At 36.8% G+C, this 20,966-nt stretch overlaps 1 protein-coding gene across 1 annotated transcript in view; it reads right to left on the bottom strand.

Moving 5' to 3' along the window:
* The window catches only part of LOC104082697 (glutamate receptor ionotropic, delta-2), a gene marked incomplete at both ends in the record, with an annotated part of 104,786 nt that overhangs the window by 81,845 nt on the left and 1,975 nt on the right, over nt 1–20,966 (bottom strand). The window contains 3 exons of the mRNA XM_009585915.1: nt 1,129–1,248; nt 9,427–9,588; nt 14,762–14,935. Coding sequence (XP_009584210.1) covers nt 1,129–1,248; nt 9,427–9,588; nt 14,762–14,935 — 456 coding nt within the window. The remainder of the gene's footprint in view (nt 1–1,128; nt 1,249–9,426; nt 9,589–14,761; nt 14,936–20,966) is intronic.

Genomic DNA, 20,966 nt, shown 5'->3' with positions numbered 1-20,966 from the left:
GCAGGAATGGAATAACAATTCCAATGAAAAGCAGAGGAGAAATTTCAGGAGTTTAGAGACACTTTTAGCTTCTTATTTATCTCTCCCTTCTTTCAGAGCACTTATCTGTTACTGCAGAAGGTATGCAGACAAATGATGTACTTCACTATATAGTGACACTGACACATGGAACCAGTTTACATATATTAAGATAGCTTCCTCTGTCATTTGCTTTCAGACAATCACTTCAGGTTCCTCACATATAAAAACCAGAGTAATCTGATACACTAAATGAAGAGATCTTGGTATTATCTTTCGGGAGGTCGATCTTTGAGGAAAGTTGCTCCTGAAAAAGCCTATTAGTCTTTTACTTTCCTAAGAGGTACCATGTGATTTTTGCTACTTTTGCCATTCCAGATGGGCAGTTGTCCAAAGTTAAGGATATACATTGCAGATAGAGACCTGCTTCCACCGTTCCTTATACAGGACTTAAATTTATCTTTACAGACTAGCAAAACTGAAATACCAAGAAAAAGTATTTTTGCTCGAGATGTACGCCATTTCCTCAAACAATCTAAGTCCAAGTATTTGGACTGTGTCTGGCAGCTGAATACATAACATTACACTTATTCTGTAAAGGTTAATTTTTACTAAAAATACTGTGTACTTATTTCAAGATGACAAGAGATTACAGAAATTTTGTCTATGTTACAACAGACTTTCTCTTTCTGTACCTATGAATTTTAATCATCTAACGGTTGCAGCATCCCACTTTGACCGTAAGTATCAAGTGTCAATCTGGGTGGTCTAAACATAATTCAATGTAAAATTTGCTATTTTGGAAATGGGTTGCAAGGGTTACAAAACAACAGCTTTCACTGGTCTTTTGGGACCGTTGACTAGCAGCTTAACACATTCTGTATTACAAACAACACCTTGATCAACGCGACCTACTGCAAGGCTTCTTTGCAACAATAAAATAGATGGGTATCTAGAAGTTCAAGACTTTTCTCCTATTTCTTACTCCTCTTAACGATACACAACAACACATTATCTGCCATCAGACACTTTTCTATTAACATGGAACACAAGAAAGATTTTTTAAAAAATCAGTAAAACAGCCTCTTGTTTGAATATATGTAGCCTCACCTTGCGGATGCCTCTGCCAAGATCTTCTCCATAATTTGTCCCCAAAATTTCAAAATGCACATTGGGATTCCCCCCATTTTCTGCAAATTCCAGTTCTCCGGTCAAGCCATTCACTCCACCCTATTGGAAAAAAAGGAGAATGGAGTGAAAACTCCGAAGTAGCCAATTATAATAGCCTTTTGTTTCTCCAAGGGATTTGTGCACTAACTACGCAAAATACATACACAACTACCAGAATTAGGACAGTTTTCCAAAGACCACATTTCCCTAAAAATTCTGAAGCCTAAATTGTTCCTACATCATTTAAGCTCTTCACAGAAGAATCAAACTCAGCAATACTAAGCAGATGCAATACAAGCAAAAGCCTTACTCTTGGTGTATTTGCATTCCAGTTTTTGTTCTTTGACCCATCAGCGTATTCTATAGAATAGACATTCTAGCCTCAATTAAAAAAAAAAAAAAAGTTTTGTGACTAATTGTAGTGGAAGCAAAACTAAAGACAAATATATAAAAGAAATTGCACAAAAATTAGTTTTGTTTGTTTATTTTTGCTTTTTCCCCCCAAATGTTTCTCACCCAGAAGAGATTTCCACATAAGATCAGGTTGAGTTTTGGATCAAGTTAAGTGCTTTTTGGGCCCAACATAAGTGACCTGCACAAATGAAGAGGGGCTTGTCTAGCTGAATATCGTGATTTTTCTGTTTTCTTCCACAACTCTTCTCTACTACTAAGAATGCATAACATGAGCAACAATGCAGCATATTTTCAAGCTTGCTTTTACTTTTTTACATTTCAGTCAGAAGGGGTTAAAATACTAAAAATGAAACAGTGACTATTTACTATAAAGAATCAGAGTTGAAAGGACTATACATGCCACAGCAATATCCAAAATATATTCCAGGGTTAATTCAACATGACACATATTTCATCTTTGTATAAGAACTGTGATGACCTGAACTGTAAAATCAACAGAGCCACGTGAAACGCCTACAATGAAAACCTTTAGCCTTGAAAAATTTCTTCAGTTTTCAGTTTCAGGGAAAATGAGATATTTAACTCACTTCCTCCAAAAAACTTGAATATTTTAAGTATGCACAAGACATCTGCCTCTAGTGTCAAACCATATGAAATGCATAGCTTTTCTCCAAAACATAAGGCAAGAGTTTTGCAGTTGTGATTGCTTTTTCAGTTAAGAAAACTGAAAAAAATGGAAAATAAATTCTTGCAATACAAACTACCTAGCTAAGCACATAAGCCTTGCTGAATTATGATTTTAAAAGCTCTACTCTCACATCTTCAATTTGGAGAAAATCCGGGAAGGAGTACAAAATTTGCATCTCCATTGCAGAGTAGTATGAACTAACAAAATTTGGTCATCCTTTTATAAAACATTAATACGATTATAATAAAAATAAGGAAGCTGATCATTGAGATAATAACTTTAAAACTTACTAGAGACTACTAGAGACTAGTATTTTCAAGGAATAATACGTAAATGTTTAATGAAATTCCATTTTCAGCTAAAAACAAGATAATACTTTGTGTATATGTATTTTTTTAATCTTTTCTAGAATATTTACTTTTTGGATGAGATACTAGAATAAAAATTAAAAAAAAAAAAAAAAAGGAAAAAACAACATTCTGGTTAAGGGTACATCTGAATAGTCTTTTGCAGGAAGACTCCAGGTCATTTCGCCCTCAGTGAGAGCCAACCAGGCAATTTTGAAGCATGTTGCTATGGTTAGCATGACACTGAGGTTAGTTATTAGCTTGAGCACAATCCTGTAATAATCACACCTTCATGGCTTTTAGATTGGGGTTAGCACACCTCTGGCTGGTTTAAGAGTAAAGACAGAGCGAGCTTGTGTTTACCTGCAAAATCATTTGAACGTATCCTTAGGTAAATAACTGAGTTTCACAAATATAAACCTTTCCTGCTAACTTAAATTTGACTACATCCTATTCACGAACCAGAAATAAAAATCTGTTCCACGTACCTTTTTTCTCACATGGTCTCATCTGGCTTTTTGATGAATTAAGCCAGAATTTCACGGTACATGTGATGTAGAAATGCCTGCAAAGCAGCACAGATCTGCAAGGCTTGGGATCCCCATGTGACCCCCGACAGCCTCCATCTGGCTGACTCGCCCTCCCTGACAGTATACACCTCTTCCTAGTCCTGCACCACTCTGATCCCTTACCATATACTGCTTTTATTATATTATACTTCATATTTCCTATATTACTTCCTAAAACTTTTTCCCACAATGTGAATTAAACCTGTGGGTCTGAGATAAGTAAAGAATGAAAATTAATTAAACTGTTATAGACCACCTGAGCTGCACCATGACTTCAAGTGAGCCACAAGCAAAGTCTGGAAAAAGAAAGGGAAAACTCTGGAAAAAAATGATAAAAGAAAGGAAATATTCAACAGCAACAAAAAAAATCTGTTAACACAGATGCTTTGTACAGCAGAAGGTCTTTTCCTTTTTTCTTATTTTGTGACAAAATGGTTTTAAATTGGGAACTTTCAATATAGAAAATCAAAGCGACTTTATTTTCCAAATTAAGAGTGTCCCAAAAAATTCTGGGACATGAAGATGGAATCATGACTAAAATAGAAATGATTTTTTGATATTTGAGACAGCAATTTAAAATTTTAGTAATTTTTTTTTTAACCTTTGTCCTTATTTGAGCAAATATGATAAAAAATAAGACCATTTAAAGAAGTATTTCACCTCAATTACATTTGAAGTAATGAAATCCTCTTTTTAAGAAAATATAGGATTCCATGGAAATACACGGCCCCAAACATATAGTACAGGTTAACAGATTTACCTACCATATTTTGGAACTGAATGTCTATCCGAAACCATTGTGTAAGTTTATTTACCTTGATTTTTAAATGGCTGCAACTGTTGGGGCAAGATACAAACTGTAAGCCTGTTAGTTATTTTTATTTGTCTGAAATCCAGCGGTAACCATAACAACAATTTTTCTCATTCATACATTCTGGCGATTTTATCATGCTTTGAAAATCTCTCATGTAAGAGTGTCTTCGATTAGAGCTTTCTTTCCTAGACTGTGTACATCTGCAAACAGTGTAATTAAGAGCTCAGATTAGATGGGAATGCTCCTGGCTTGGGAAGGGCAGAGGCAGAAAGACAAAACAGTGAAGAACCACCCATATAATACCAACAACAATACTAAATCTGATAGGAAACTTCTTGGAGATCCTGATGCCTCCTCCCTATCCGGGACCTACCTTGCTGGACCTGCAGGCCAGGCAATCCTGTTATTGCTGTCTGCTAGTCCTCAATGTCCCACACAGCCTTTTTTACAAGGATTACATGAGCCTGTTTTATTGTTTAGGGCTGATGGAGTGGGACAGCATATTGCCTAGGAAGAGTTTCAGGACACTGCTCCAATTTTTCTGCATAGTCTTTCACCGTGTGGATCCTTCTAAAACACTTACTTGATTTATGGCATGTGTTTTATCCCTGCACTAATGCATAGTGGAAGGAGATCACAGAGAAAATGGCCATCTGTATGACAGCCACAGATCCAGTAATTTCCTGATGAGATTTTTCCAAGTTATTTTAGCATTAATTATGATAATGGGTAAGAGTCAAAGAAATTTTTCATTCCATTTAAATTACAGAAACAATGCTATTTTTTATCAGATTTATTATCTATTCTCTCAAATTCCTCTAAGGTTGAGCCGCAACCATGCAATTTCCTGACACATTTAAAACTGAAGAGTGAAATGTCAGTTGTTAGGACAAAAATGTTTTACTTACATTTCTGATCACTGTTCTGGGCTTTGCAGAGCTGTTATAAAGCGTGGCAATATAGTTAAAGCCTACCTGAGTCCTGTCCAGACTGGCAAAATAAACTACAGTTTATATATGCTTAGGCACTACTATACCATAAGTCCCTGAAGAAAGCACTATTTACCCAGCAGTCAGAACCTCACTTGCGAATGTCAGCTTGCCAATCATCAGTTATAAAATATTGTACTTGCTCTCACGATTCCTGTTCAAACTTCCTTTTTTTCAAAATACGGTTATGCTCAGACATTATTTTGCAATTAAGGAAAAAACTGTGGTAACAGGCAGAAAAAAAATCTATAAGCATTAAATATGAGTTTCACATTTTATTCTTGAAAAAATCTGATATTGAAAACATTGTTGAGTTTTCAATTCAACACACCATTTTTAGCTGCTAGAGAAGAGAGCCTAATCTAGTGCCTGAAAAACAATTTGGCATCTTTTTCGCACGTCACCACTGAACATCACTGACATTTCTGAGACAAGAACTAGTTGACAATTCCACGCGTGATTCATGAAACAGCACGAGGTACAGCTCATTTTCCACAAAGGAGTAGGCTCTACGTTGCTGCTAGCACTAAAGATTTGCTGTTTGTCAGTGAGCTAAACAAATGTGACCGGGAAGAGATCAGGTAAGCGTGGGAGAAGATATATGCAGTAACTTGATGTCATTTTTCTGAGTTGATCCTCCGTATAATCCTACTTACATTTATTCTCAGGCTATTCGGGAAGATTAATTTTTCCCACAGTAGAATTATTTTCTAGTAATACGTCTTTCTCTCACTGTGAAATAGCTTTACTGAGAAATAAACAAGTGAGCATGTGTTTGGGGATAGTTCCTATTACAGAAGTGAATTTAGAACTAATTGCTAGAGCTGGCCAAATTCATTAGGAGGATTGTATTTCCTGATGAATTTAACTATTTATTCAGTTCCAGAATGGGTAGAAACAGATATTAGATTTTAATAATTGTAGTGGGCTTAAAATGGCTTTTTAGTCTTTGTCCAATCAGCTGAATTCACACAATAAAAACAGCTTTTGGAGTTGTTTGTAGAAATAGTGACGCAGGAATCAGATGTTCAACAGTGAAAAGTAACAAATGACAATAGGGAATGATTCAGACAGCTATTTTGCCATTTCAAGAAATGTTTGAAACTCTAATTCCCCCTCATTCCCTACTCTTCCCTATCAGCTAGTTTATTTACCACCAGAGCTCTATTTTCAACAAGTGCTGATGCAGGTAGAACATCAGCATCCCTTTCTCTTACCTTCTTCAGCGTGTAGCTTATGGAGATTTCCCATCTCTTTTCTTGTTTTCCCCTCCAGAAATCAGAGTGAGATTCCCTCTGCAGCTAAAACACTGCCAGGTATTCCTGTTTCTGGATTTCTAATTCTAGAAGATAGATTTTCTTCTAGAAAAGCTTCCTCTAGAACTGGTTTTTCCTGCTTTTTTAGCAACAAGAACCCAGTTGTGCACAGCAGTAGATGGCAACATCACCTCTACTGCCAGAACAGCTACTTCAGTTGCTAGCTCTCTTCTAAGGCAGGCAGGCTGGAATTAGGCATCTCTTTTCTTTCCCCCCCATCACCATATTTGGCTACAATGTGACACCCACTAAAACTACATTGAGGATAGGGACAACCTGGGGCAAGACGGTGATGCCAGCTCTGCGATACAGGTTGTTATGAAGGTAGAATTAAAATTGTAGAGAGGATGGAAGTTCTTTTCCCAGGAGCATTTAAGAAATCTCAGAATGTTCCTTCACCCTGAACTATAACAATATCTTCTTATGATATTCCATTATACACTATATCTTTGGAACAGTGGTGATTTCAAAATGAAAATGCAGAACCTTTTAGTCAGAAACTATTTAAACACCACATGGTAACTTTTTCCTGTTTTCTTTCAAAATTAAGGAAAACTGGTATGTTTTTGAGAAAAACTTTTTATTTCAGTTGGTTTTAGAGGATGTTCCAAGACAACAGGAGAGAAAAGATGTTTAAAGAAAAAAACCAAGATGGAAAATGGAAGCATTCTCAAGAAGAGAGATTAAGTTTTTTTTACTTTTCCTTTCATTACTTTTTAATTTTGTTTTTCTGATACCTCATCAGACATTCATCAGTGTCAACTTTGTACACAGCTGTGATCCTGAAGTTCTTTTACATAAGTGCTTTAGTGCAACAAAAAAGAAGGTAGACCACAAAACTAAAGCAGAATTCCTTTTTCTTGTGCAATTTCAGTGCTCAGCTGCAATTTTTAGCTTTACTCTGCCTAGGGATTGAAATGGTACAGACATGGACACACATAGGAAATTTCTGTATTTCATTTTGGATTAAATTTTGACTTTTAACTTTAACATGTTTCTTCTAGAAATTAATCTTTGTCAGCACAATGCAGTATAAGGAGTATTTGGATTATTCAATTTACACCAATAAAATGACTTCTTATCAAAGCCATTTCATTCAATTAGCAAAGAAACCCAAAAGCAACAGGAGGGAAGCCTGGTTAGCAGCACACATCAGGAATTTCCTTGGCATTCGATTCATTTTCTAGCAAGCTAACCACAACCCTGGAATTTCCGCTTGCTCCTGCCTTCTTGAATGCTTTCATATTTCTCCTGGACATCTCTCGTCATGTTTTAGGTTTAAGAGCTACATAAATCGATCTTCAACATAGTGCAGCTCTTCCATGAAAGGTCACAGAAGGAGTTTGTTTTATTAATCACATCATTCTAGGAGGTGAGAATTGGAAGAAGATAAATTGGATAGCTAGGATGATGTGGCAAAGAATGGAATAAACTCTGTTTGAGATGCAAAGAGATGAGATGGTGGTAAGAAAAAGCATAAAGGATGTTTATGTAGGAGAAAAGGATCAGTCTCACATCCACAACCAACACAAGCAAGCAAATAATCTTAATGAAAAACAGTCAGCAGTCCTTTCCATGGTGGAGTACTTCTAAACTTAGAGCTGCTAGTAGGTCTACCAGACTTTGCCTGAAACTCCAGCTCAGATAGCAAATTCTAATTCTAAATTGGAAGTGGGTATTTTGACGTTTCCGGCTCAGACATCCTATTTGGATTTGAGTAAGTAGAAATAGCTTTTAGTTTATTAATGAAAAAGTGTGCAATAGTATTTACAAAATTCAAGTTGATAAGAAAAGTTCCAGAACCAACCTTGCCTGAAACGTAGCTTAAAATACACGGGATTGCCAAATGTGAATTTGAAATTCTTCTGATACTTTAAGAGCAATACAGTTTAGAGTCCCTTAAAGCCATATCCTGCCCCTGAAGTAAGAAATGTGTTCTGGATAATCCTTGCAGTCTCATGACTTCAAACTATTAGAATGGAAACTGGGGACAGCCATCAAAGAAAGCCTTGAACTGTTATTTTGAAGCTAATGCAGATTGACCTGGGACTGGCGAAAAATAAGCAGAGTTCAAAGGAGCCTGCATCATCATAATTTCTGGTGTAGTTAAAGGTCTAATGCAGAACAGCAACAACTTGAAACACCATTATATTTTAAATTATTTTTTATGTCCTTTTATATGCCATAAATAAAGCACCTTTTTCTTTTTTTTTTTTTTTCTCTTTTACTGTCTTTTTCTGTATTTATAATGTAGGCATTGCCAGCACTTTAAATGTAAGTATACATTACTAGGAAGTACATGCAGACAAATGAGAAGGCAGTTTTATGAAAGACATCAATAATATAAGGAGACTGAACCAAATAACTTACAGGGAAGGGTAAACTACCAACTTATGCAATTTTGACTAAATACTGACCCAGAAGGCTGTGATAATTGTCTCTAAATATGTGGAGGCTGTAAACATCATGAAGAAAAGGATGAACTAAGAAAAAATACCTTTAAAGACTGAAGAACAGGAAAAGCATCTTGGGCATGAGCATGATTAAGGTATGAAATAATCACAGGGAAGTAGGGAGATTTTAACATTGGATAAAGCACTGTAGAGACTGTTACAGGGAACAGTTCTGTAATGGCAGGATATACACTAGATGAGTTAGGGTTTTCCTCACTCTCATTTCTATTATTTCACTATATTAATGTCAATAGCAGTGCAACAGCAAATTCCACAGAACATTACCCAAGTGTAATTTTGTAACCTGTTTTGTTTTTTTTTAACAAAGAAAATAGTAAATTTATCTGCTTTATCTCCTAACCTGTGACACTTTTTCAATAGGATATTATTCGTACTTGAAAATTCTAGTAGTTTGGTAGTTTTGGTAAACAAACTCATTGACTTCACTTCGAATATGCTTATCATGACATGGAAAAGAAGCAAAACCAATTAAAGACTATTTTCAATCAGAAACTGTAAATATATCAAAACCATTGCTTTGAAAAGACACTGCTGGTATTGGCAAGAATAGTACGCACCTCAGAAGGAAATACTGCCTAACGCAAGTATTTTAGAAATCAAAGACGAGGAAATACACGGGAAAGGTACCTTCTTAATGGTTTCCAACATGGATCGTCCTCCTTGCCAGGGTTTAGAGTTCTTCCTGATGCAGGTGAGACTGGCCATGCTGTGCCACTTCCTGTCCTCCAGCTTCTTATGAAAGGCATTTGCCAACAGGAGGACAGTGTCGTATATATACAGGTTTGAAATCTGCAAAGATATTTAAAAGAGAGTATTAGCATTATTATTTGTGGTCTCCTGCCAGCTGCCAGAATTTATCATTTGTTTTGCCTCACCCATAATCCTCTGGTAATTAAACGGCTTATTTGGCATTAAGAAGAAACTGTAAGAGTCAGAAAGTCATATCTTTGGCTCTGGCAGAAACTACAGCTAGGGGCTGTCAGACTACAAGTTATTTGCAGTAACAAACTACACATTTGCAGCAACAAACTATACTACTACACTACAAAGCACTACTACCTGTGAAGTACAGGCAGCCCAATCACTGGCACAGCTCCACTTGCAGGATTTAAAGCCCTACTCATGAACGTAAAAGAGTTTCTTTTACTTTTAACCAGTTGCCTGCAACTTTCAATTTTTCAGTCACCAGATATTTGGACACCATCAAATTGTCTTCAAGATTTTTTTGTTCTTTTGAAAAACAGAAACTCTGAAAATTTAAAATAAATCATCTCAGGGTGGTTTTTGTTCCTGATTTTTGCAGTCAATTCTGATTGAGGCAATTTCTGGAATGAAATATGACCTGATGAAATCTTTCTCTGTGTGCAGTTGCATGTCGATTCTGCAATTTGTAGTGTTTCCTGTCAGGGGTTTTGGCAATGGCTGTTAATTCCTTGCAGGAAGAAACTCTTACTGAGTAAATGAAACTCTTACTGAGTAAATGTGTCCATGTTTCACTGTGAGCATAGTTACACACATACAGTGCAAGGAAGTTCCTGTTTGGCATCAAAGAGAGAACAGTTGAACTCAAGAAAAGAAATTACTTGTGTGCCAGTTCCACTTACCCATGTACTATTTCTATATATGCACTTTTAAATACACACAGTACAAAGTGAGATGTGAAAGATACAATTCAACGTAAAAGAACAGAAGCTCAGAATTCATGAACACTTCTGAAACAAGTAATTCACAATATAGCTTTATGTCAGTCATTTCTGTCCTCAAATGGCAGGAACATTTAAGTTACTAACAGTATCATAAAGAGAAACCTCAGCTCTCCTGAACAGAGGTTCTCGGGAAGAGAAATAAAGTTTAGAAATGAGAAGGACCTTTGGGAATATTATTTATAGATAACCTATTGGTCATTTGAAGTCATGGGACTTGAAGTTATTGAGGGAAACTCTGTTTCCTCAGCTGCACTATGAAGGGGGTTGTAGAGCATTCCCAGTGCCTGAAAACAAATTAGTCAGCAGCAATTTGCTAACTGAGGCAAGGTTGCTGGTTTTTTTTCTCCATCAGTCACTGACAAGCCAAAAGACTTTTCCCAGATTTGTGGAATACGATGACTGCTTTGTGTAAGGGTTTCTCCATAGAGATGGTCTAGTCAAAACCTTGAAAGAAGAAGGAAGCTTACAATAGGAAAGTATGCCAATTTTGTGGAGAATGCCCCTATTCTACCTCTTAAAAATATCCAAACCCTGGGAAAGTCCTAGAGTTATTGGGAGGGGGTGTATGCTAAGGAAGGAAAATAATGTTGAAGATCTGAGACACTGATTGGCAAATCCACACATCACCTTAAAAAAAAGGAAAAAAAAAAAGAAAAGAGAAAAAAAAATAGCCTCTCTTCCTGCCTAATTACTCCTTTCCATATAAACTATTTTTTATGTTTTTGTTTTCTTACATAAATTCCATCTTTATGCTGGCTTTGCCTGTATCATCTGCAATCTGCTCTGTACAGTTCTCACAGGAAGGTTTTGTGACAGACTCCTTCCCTGCCTAGCATCCAGGAAAGAGGTCGTCTTTCTCCTTACCTTGCCAGAATTTCCTGGGGCATTTTGCCTTCCACATTTTATTGAAGGAGATCTAATGGTCTGCTGCTTTCCATCCTGATAAACTCCTGGGATCCTCTATTGCCTTTACAACTCTACATTGTTAGTACCACAAACACACAGAACTTCTGATACTTATTTCCCTTTTTCTTTAAATGACAATGATCCTTCACTCCTCCTTTCTGGAAGATGCTTCTTTATTCTTACTCGGGCTTCTCCCATGACTCCAGTGGCTGTGAATATTTCCATTTCAATATTCACCCAGGAATTAATTTACTTTCCGCAGATGCACAGGCCAGGCATCACTGTGCATAACAGGATTAAAAGCATGGATTGACGATGTGGGTTCAGATTAATCAAGCATTTTTAAAATAACTTGGATGATTTGTCTGTGTATTGTAAACCTACAAATAATTCAAAGCATTTCAGCTAAACCGTATTTCCCCAAAGAAGTCAGCACCATAGGGACATTTGTTTCAGGGGGAGAAAAGGGATTATTTCTATGCTGTGAGGCAAGTTTATTTTACATAAGCTTTCACTAAAGGAAAAAAAACCAATCCTCTAGATAGCAGAGACAATAAGGTCACTAACGAGATTAAATTGGTACATGAAGGGCTACAGATGCCAAGTCATCATTTCCCAACACAATGACATTGCTTTCAAGGTAGCTTCCATAACCCAATATCATGGGAATAGAAGACTATTGTCACAGTTCATGAGGAAGGATGCATTCACTAATCTAAGAGTAATATAGCTGGGCCTTCATCAAGTACTAACAGGGCCCAGGAGTACAGAGTTCAGCAATTATTAAGCATTGTTATTCCTTCACTAATAGTTTAGCTTAACATTTACAGTGATCAATCACTGATAATGCAATGATAAAGACACTACGATTAATTTCTGCTTCTCAAAATAACCCTTCCCTGTCACTACCAGAAGTACGCTTCATTAGTAACTGTCCCCATGCACAGAGTGGGCCTGTAAATTAAAGTCACTTTACACTTTTATTAATTTCCCACATAAATTTACTGGGACATTCAATGCACTGTCTGATATCTCTACTGATCCTTTATTTATTCGAAGTCTCTTAGACTAATGGCTGGACACTTGCCTTACCAAGCAGTATCTAACTGCATAACATCCTGTTGATGCAATTCAAAATTCAGATGTGATTTTTTGTTCCAGAGTGCAGAAGAAAGGTATTTAGCAATCAGATTAAGTAGGAGTGATTAATCTGGATTAACGGTGTTTATTTTATGCATACCTAGACTATTGTACATAGTTTTTAGACAAAAGGGTTATGGTACTAAATACTTCTGTGAATCCAGTTTTTAATTTCCTTCCTTCAAAATGATATAAATTTATAGAAGTTTTTTTGACTTGGACAATCCCAGAGACACAATGAGAGATCTTCACCAAAATATTTTTCAGTGTTTTAATTAAGATGTTGAAAAAAATTAATTATTCACACAGATTTTAGGGGGAGTAATTCAGAAAAAATAAATCAAGAAATCCACCCTTACAATTTCCAGAGAATATTTCTGATTAGTCACACTTCGATGGCATAAAAAAAGCATTAGAAATTTCAATTTATAAACTGCTCCAACTCTCCACTGGAATAAAAGTTAATTTATAATATTGTTGGGGAGAACAAAGAAACAGCGAACAAACCCCACAGCTACTCGAAGGTCTGTGCATCATATGAAGACACAGGGGAAACTGTGTCAGAGGTTTTCTTCCTTTCATTTTTTAGTATCGTCTCACTCAGTTACTAATGAAGTGCAGCATGAAAAAAGTAACTCAACCGTGCAGAACAGTTAAACCAGTCAAGCTTCCATCATTCCTTTGAACTGAAACATTATGAAAGCTTTCAATAGGAATATTACAGTTCTCCAAGCTACAGGTTAATCAAGAAGGACAGGTTAAGGTGTAAGGTCCAATCTAACACATTAAATGGAATTTGCCAATTTGCAGAGAATAAACTTTGATTTCTAGAACTTTCCTTTCCTAGAGTCAGTTCACTGTTGAAGTGAAAATGAAATGGAAGTGAAGTTGAAGAGAAAACAAATCAAAACATGAAGCCTCCCATCGATACGTGATTCTTGTTTTATGCCTTGCTCTTGTTAGTAACTTTGTTCATGAAAACTGCTCTTTGCAATCTCTAACGGCTGCATATAATCACACCCTCAGTTTTTATGCATTATCCATAGACTACCAAAGTTACCCCTACGATCTTGCTGCCATAACAGAACAGTGCAACCTAAAGATTTTTCACAGTTCCTAAATAGCGTCTAGAGATATCCTATGCATCTATTGACCTTACACAGCCCTGTTTATTTTAAGAACTCTAACAGGATCATTGTGCAGTGTGCTATGGCCAAAATTTTTCATGTCATCAATAGTTGCTTACTGGCTGCTCTTTGAACAATTAGTGAGGCAAAGGCTCTTACAGCTGACTTGAAACAGGGCAAGACCAACCACACTTTTCCTTCTTTTCCCCTTACATATTTTCATTTTAAGCAAGGACACTCTTCAACACCTCCCTATGTCTCTCCCAGTGCTTTCTCTCACTCCTTTCTTTCAGCATCACAAGATGACTGCTCTCTTTGCTGCCAAGTCAGATACAGTCCTCCTGCACCACCGCCAGTGCAGTCATCTTTCCACAACTTCACAAATGACCACGCAAAAAAACTAAAGTAAAATTGACATCTTAAGCCAATTTCATACTCCTGATTTACCATAGCTTTGTCATGAGTAAGCCTAACCAGATATAAGAGAGAGAGAGAGGACTTGCTCTTGGAAAAACTATGTGAAGTCAGCAGGACAGTGACTGTGATCCTGTTGCTGATTTCATGTGGTAGGAAGGCTCTTATAGTTTAATTGCGATATGTAATTAACAGCCCTGAAAATAAGGCCTCTTTGGAACATAGGCGTAGATTTAGGTGCATACACCAAGACACTTGAAACAGATGATGCGGGTGCTCCCCACAAAAGCTTTCCTGTTGACCACACATTTGAGGCTTAGAGAAGCACGGCAGCTCAGGAGACATTGGCTATGGGGAGAAAATTCTTCTTGGTGAGATGACAAAAAAAAAAATTTAGCAGGGCAACAAAACAACTACCCCACTGCCTGGAGATCAGGTGGCTTTTTTGGACTTTTTTCTCAATTGCTGTGGAGCCGGTGAGTTGTTCTCGTCCACCAGTCACACTCACCCCCCTCCAAAGTATTTTCTTGTCATGCCATAAGCCATTAAACTACATGTCAGAGAGGACATGAAAAATAAACATTAAATTACACTAAGCCCCTGGGGAAAAACCTTGAACTTATCTAGAAAGACAGTTCCCAGGTGGGAATAGACTGGTATATGAACTACCTCCATGCTTTGGGAGAAAGGGTCCTTTGGATCACACAGTGATGAAGATATTCTGTGGTTGCCACGGAAACAGCGCTGACTTATGTTTTGGGGGACTGGAAATGTCTGTCGAATAATTGTTAACCTTCCGATTGATCTTCTCACCAGCTCCTGCACATCCACATCGTTTATTTCCTGGAAGATAAGGCAAGGGAGAGAATATGCATAAAAGTTAAAATACAGAAATGTTACCACCAGACTATAAACAAAAAATAAACTGAGAGGACCAAGAGGTGTGTGATTGCTACACGGCTATTGTCGAGCTCTGCCATAACCTCAAAACGAACATACGCATGCTCATTAAAACAACTGACAAACCACCCTTACAGTAACTGCAGAAGTTTAAAAGGTACTGTGCCCAAACCTCACCAAAACTTTGTAGATGGGCTTAGTTGTTTCATTTTGGGTTTTCTCTCCCTCTCCTTTTATCTTGATCTTTTACTTAAAAGTGTTTCACAGCATCCTTGGCAGATAATGTGTAAATCAGTAGGAAGTCATAGCATGATGTATTTCTATGTTACTTAGGAGCTGTGAAGGTACAAACAATTATTCAGGCCTTAAGTGTTCATTTCCTGGAAACAGAATATCAAGAACCTATAAACAATGTGCAAGTTAGCAAACATCATTTACCAAAAGGGCAAAGAAAATGCATTAGAGCATTCTAGGTGTGTATGCACTTGTTTATAGCAAGACCTAATTTAAATTTGACTTTTTACTCCATAGGGTACCTATTAAGGCTTAGAGCTGAACATTCAGCTCTACAGACAGACACTTTAAAGGAAAAAATAACTAAGTAAATACATCAATATGTGAAATATTAAGCTTAAAATATTAACTTTAAGGCAGGTTAGGGAAACCAGAAATGCAGTTCTTTACATGAATTCCTGCAGTTTGGCAACACAGTGTTTCACACCATTGAACGATGAGGCCCTTGGGGAACACGGAGCGAGAGGAGTGTGGGCTCACAAGCAACAGCAACTGACTCCAAACTTCACATAAGAACCTGAACTTTAGTTAAACATGGGTTTTTTCTGGTGACTCAAATAGGGTCAAGCTGGTAGCTTTCAAGGCAATCCTGTGTCTGTATTTTTTTGTAAAGCAGAAGAAATAATCTACAAAATTGCTCAATCTTTTTAACCAGAATCTATTTTTCATCATACTGAACTGTTTGTCCATAATCTATCTTAATTACAGAGGCTGATGCCCCAAACTTTCTAGACGTTTAAATTTGTGGATACCTCCCCCAGTAAGGGAGGTGCTTGAGGAGCTCCTATTAGCAGCCTGAATTTAACTTACCCTTGCATACAGTCACAGTTTATTGAATATTTCTGATTCTTATTTGTATATTTATAGTTTTTCATTTTTTTGAAGGATACAGCACATCTGCACTGCTATACCTGTAAGTAAATGCCATAATCTTTTCTTGCCTCTAGCTTCCTGATCTATTCCCATAATCAAGAACTTAGGAGACACCAGGAGGTAGATATGAAATCAAATTACAGAATCTTTCTTGTGAAAAGGAAGCCAAGCTTTTTGAAAAAGCATCTCTTTAAATGTTAAGACAACTATCCTGGTAACTTTGGCTTTTGGTTTTTTTTTTTTTTTTTGGAGCTTCAGTTAACATTCTTTAACTTAATTATTTTGAAACAACTTCTTTGGACATTCTGGCATTTTCTTATTTCCTTTAAAGCTTGGAAGAAAAATATATGAGATGTAAATTTTAACTTCTACTCTCTTGACTACAGTAAAAGTATTTTATTCTTCTTCACAGATTGTCACAATTTTTGAATTCATCTGTTATTAATGTTCTTTATGAAATATAGATTTTTCTGCAAACAAAAATAACACACGGCATCAGCTGTGTCCAGTGTAATATCTTGCATTTCTGGTCGATTAATCCTTAATGTACCATAGATAATGATTTCTCTCAGCTTAAGATGCCGTCTTTTCATTTAGTCTGTATCATTTCACTAGCTGCAAGGTAAAAAAAAAAAAAAAAAAAGCTGTTTTAGCAAAATGCATGTAATTTTTTCTATAATACTTTCAATGTAATCGGAAAGGAGAGCTCAAGAAACTTCTTATCTTGATTTTAAACTATATCCTTTCTCAGAGGATTTTAAAAAAGTTTGCCTAGTTTCATTATACACCATGCCCAAACTGTAACAGCAAGACTATTAGATAACTTCTAATAATGTAAAAACTGATACCTGCATGACCACATTATATTGCTAAACAATACTTAAAAAGAGATTTTGACTTTCAGCTGCTCAAACATTTCTCTCTTCTGCCTCAAGAGTGTATTTATTTTTTCTGTATTCAGCATTTTTTGGTGCATTTTAATTAGAGTGTTGTCATTTTAACCTTTAGGTTACTACCTCGTATTTTTATACATCACCTGGGAACTAATAACAGAATCCAAACACCAGGGAGATTTTTATATTGTTGCCAAGGAGGTGCATACACCAATAGATTAATGACAGCTATTATTTTAAATGCTGTGAATTCCACCAATTATATCATAAATTCAGATTTTAGGTTAACAACAGAGCAATGCCGTGCAAACTCAAATTCAGCTTTAGTCATTTGTTATATATTTCTTTGTCATTTTTTTAATACTTGGCATTGACTGAGCGATGAGCCTTTTATATAATGACTCTCCAATATCATGTCTCATTCTTGAATTTTGGATCTGACTTGAGAAAACTATATAAAGTAACTATTGTATGAGAGGAAACAATTTTCATTTGCACTTCAAAGGAGGATACAGTATAATGATATAAGGATGGTAGATGATCTGTCATACAAGCACCAAATGTCAAAAAAGTTTACAAAGTTGGCCAAGTTGAACTGAGTTGGCACCTGTATAAATTTAAGCTAGGTTATGTGGCTTTTTTCTGGAAAAAACAGAAGTTCAATATATAGTTCCAAACCCTTCTTTTGTTGGTCTGAACTTGGAATAAAGGGGAGGCTGTCCAATTTCAAATGGAACAAGGATAAAATTAGATGCACATTTCATCTGCGTAGGCAAATAAATAAGGAAAGAAATGCTATTTTAAATTAATAGCTTTTTACATATGAATTAGAAAAAGGGAACTGAAGAGGATTGCCTTGACATATCAGGCAGAGACTCCAGTTGGAATCAAGACTATATACTGGACACCTAATATACACTGCCGTTCAGCTTCATCTCATTATTTTAAGATAAGCAACCTAGGCAGAGACTTACTATTCACCACAGAGCAACTGCATCAGTAGTGCAGTTGGTGCAGAGGGAAAGAATTTATTCACGTGCTCCTGTAATAAGCACCAAACAAAGGCAGCAATATCTTTTCTTACGGAAACATCTCAACTTTGGGCCAAGGAGATGATTCCAGTATTTATCGTATATGGGACACGCCTTATTTTCCAGTGCATGCCATGTCTTCATCACATCCTTCATGACACTCAGAGAGGAGAGTGTTTCTTCCTCCTCCGAAGGCCAGCAGCAGTGAGCAGGGGGCAGAGCCAGAAAGGGTGGCTGCTACACACCCTTCTTGAGGTCTCTGGGCTGCCACTGCCTATGCCATAGCATACTTGTGCTATGCCCTTCCTGAATTTCTCAGCACTTTCCAAAGAGGAGTAGTTGAGCGAAAGGCATAACTAGATGAAGCTCCAAGACAAGTAAAGGGAGATCTTGAACTGCATAATCTTTTGCTCCGTTATATCTCCCTTAATGTTTCTTAGGTTCTGGGGAGGATGATGAAAAAGAGGAAACTGATAGGACAAGGAGAAATCAACTTTCAGCTTTTAGAGAAGAAGATCCAAGAGCTTGGAGAAGGCAGGGCTAAGTCAGTCTGTCCACTGGCTCCCACCTGTCTGAAAAAAGAGCTGGCAGCTTAGTCGCCAACCTGTACCATTTCACACCCGACCTGCCATCACCATTGGAAAATGTAAGGGTTCAAATGAACTCAATGCTACTATTAATCAATTATCCATATTAAAATGTAGAATTACGTGAGCTCCTGGAACTAAGCTGTGATTTTAGGACCTGATCCAGCTGCTCGAGCTTAAAACATAGTCATGCCCTACGGTTTTCTTCATGGTAGCGTGCATTGGGCTGAAACAACGGAACAAGCTGAATGCACCAGCTGAGGACCAGCCCTCTCCCAGGAAAAGCATGTGTTCTTCCGAAAGTAGGCTTCGAATACAACCTTGTGGATCCTCCGGTCCTCTCTTGTGCTATGATGGGCAAACCTGTTGGATCTTTTTCCATAAGCTGTTCTTTAAGAAAGATTGGGTTTTTTCTCCTTTTCTCCTCAAAGAAGGAGTTTTTCCAGACTCTGATGCCTCTGGTAATTAGAAACCTTCTACTAACTTTTGCCCTCAATTTATTCATGGGCAATTTGAACTCATTTGTTCTTGTGCCAGCTTTGTCCTCTAGCCCTTGACAACGATGCATTTATTCACACTCTGTATGTGTTTACAAACAGTGAGCGTATCCTCTTTCAGTCTCTCTTTTCACAGGCCAATCAAGCCAATGTTTTCAGTCTCTTCTCACACAAATCAGCTTTTCTGTGCACCTGTTCAATTTTAATTTTAATAGAACTGGTCATAATTGTGCACATTATTGCAAATGAAATCCAACCAATCCTTTGTACAGTAGCATCAATATTTTCACCTCCTGTATGGTAGCTGTAGGCAGTGGAAAGTGTTTTGGGCTGACTGTGAGTAAACAACAGTAATAGAGAACTATGTCTTGGCATAGTAAGATGACCCTGAATGTTTTAACAAAGGAAAATGCTTGAGAGATACATGGATACATTCAGTTCCACTAAATAAAATCCAAGCTTACTGTACACTTGTGATTTAAGAGTCATAAGTAAATATAATTTTACTATCCTGGGCTTTTTGAGGTTATATTTACTATTGTGCAGAGGAAAAGCAGCAAGCAGAGACAGACTGACAGGGGGAGAGAGAGAGTGAGAAATCCATTCTCACATTTTGTTAAGGCATATTTTATCATGTCTACATTCAAATCTATGACTCCTGCAAATTTTAAATAAAGAATTGCACCATCTGCTTTAAGGCCCTGAAGAAATAGGAACATTTATTTGGAGAGTGTTTCCTTAGCTGACTGCACTGATCAGAAGAGATTTGTAATATTTGCAAAGGACTAATACGATGTATTATGCTTTAGCAAATGATGAATCCTTTCATTTTATGGGAACAACCCCCCTCCTCCCACACATGCATTTCCATTATGATACACAGTCTTCAAACAATTACATAAAATAGCAGCTAACGGGACAATAAAAATTAAGGAACTCTTTCCAGGCATTATAGCATTTAAAGCAAGCAATTAAAATAACAGATGTTACCTCACAAAGCCTAAGCAGATTCCTGATCACAAAACTGAAGGTGGTATTTCCTTTCGTATTACTATACTCGGTAAATGTGTTGCATGCCCTTGGCACAGTGATGGAAAATGAAGGACAATTCCAGCTTATTTTGATATCTCATTGCAAGGAATTGTTTGAATAATATTTGGATTTTGCAAAACAATGCATTTTCACTGTAATAGATGATCTTACATTTTCAGATTAGGAGGCCAGAGAAGCAATGTTACAGTTATCTAGTTGACAGTCTGATTTAGCCAATACAGGCACACAAACACAGATGTCTAAGTTGTCTAAGATGTCACAAAAGATTCATGTAAGCAACAAAATGGGCAGAGCTCTGAGATGATTTCACAGTCTGTATGGTGGTCATCAACAGCTAATGGACAACCATATCAAATGGACTTGGATGTGAAGACAGATATTTTATATACCACACAGTAAGGGGCCTGTAAATCATCGCACTTCCAAATCTTGCACTGCCAAATTGGAGGCATTGCGATCTTATTAGTGAACTGGTAAAATGTTGCAATAAGCAAGTAATGTTATGCAACATTCATCATTCAGGAAATATTTACATTTCTGTTGTAATTTGAACATAGTGATAAGGAAAAATAGAGCAAAACATGATTCCATATAATTATCTACAAATCTTATTTTTTGCTAATCTGATTTTTGTGTCCGCAAAATATTGGTATTACTAGCATTTTGAAACAAACAGAGTTTGCAAGTAAGTTACTTAAGTGGGAATATGGATTTAGATCCAGAAGCGGTTTAAACTGAGACGGCAT

Source organism: Fulmarus glacialis, unplaced genomic scaffold, assembly GCF_000690835.1.
Source record: "Fulmarus glacialis isolate BGI_N327 unplaced genomic scaffold, ASM69083v1 scaffold4669, whole genome shotgun sequence".
Taxonomy (NCBI): domain Eukaryota; kingdom Metazoa; phylum Chordata; class Aves; order Procellariiformes; family Procellariidae; genus Fulmarus; species Fulmarus glacialis.
This window is presented reverse-complemented; position numbering and strand designations above follow the sequence as displayed.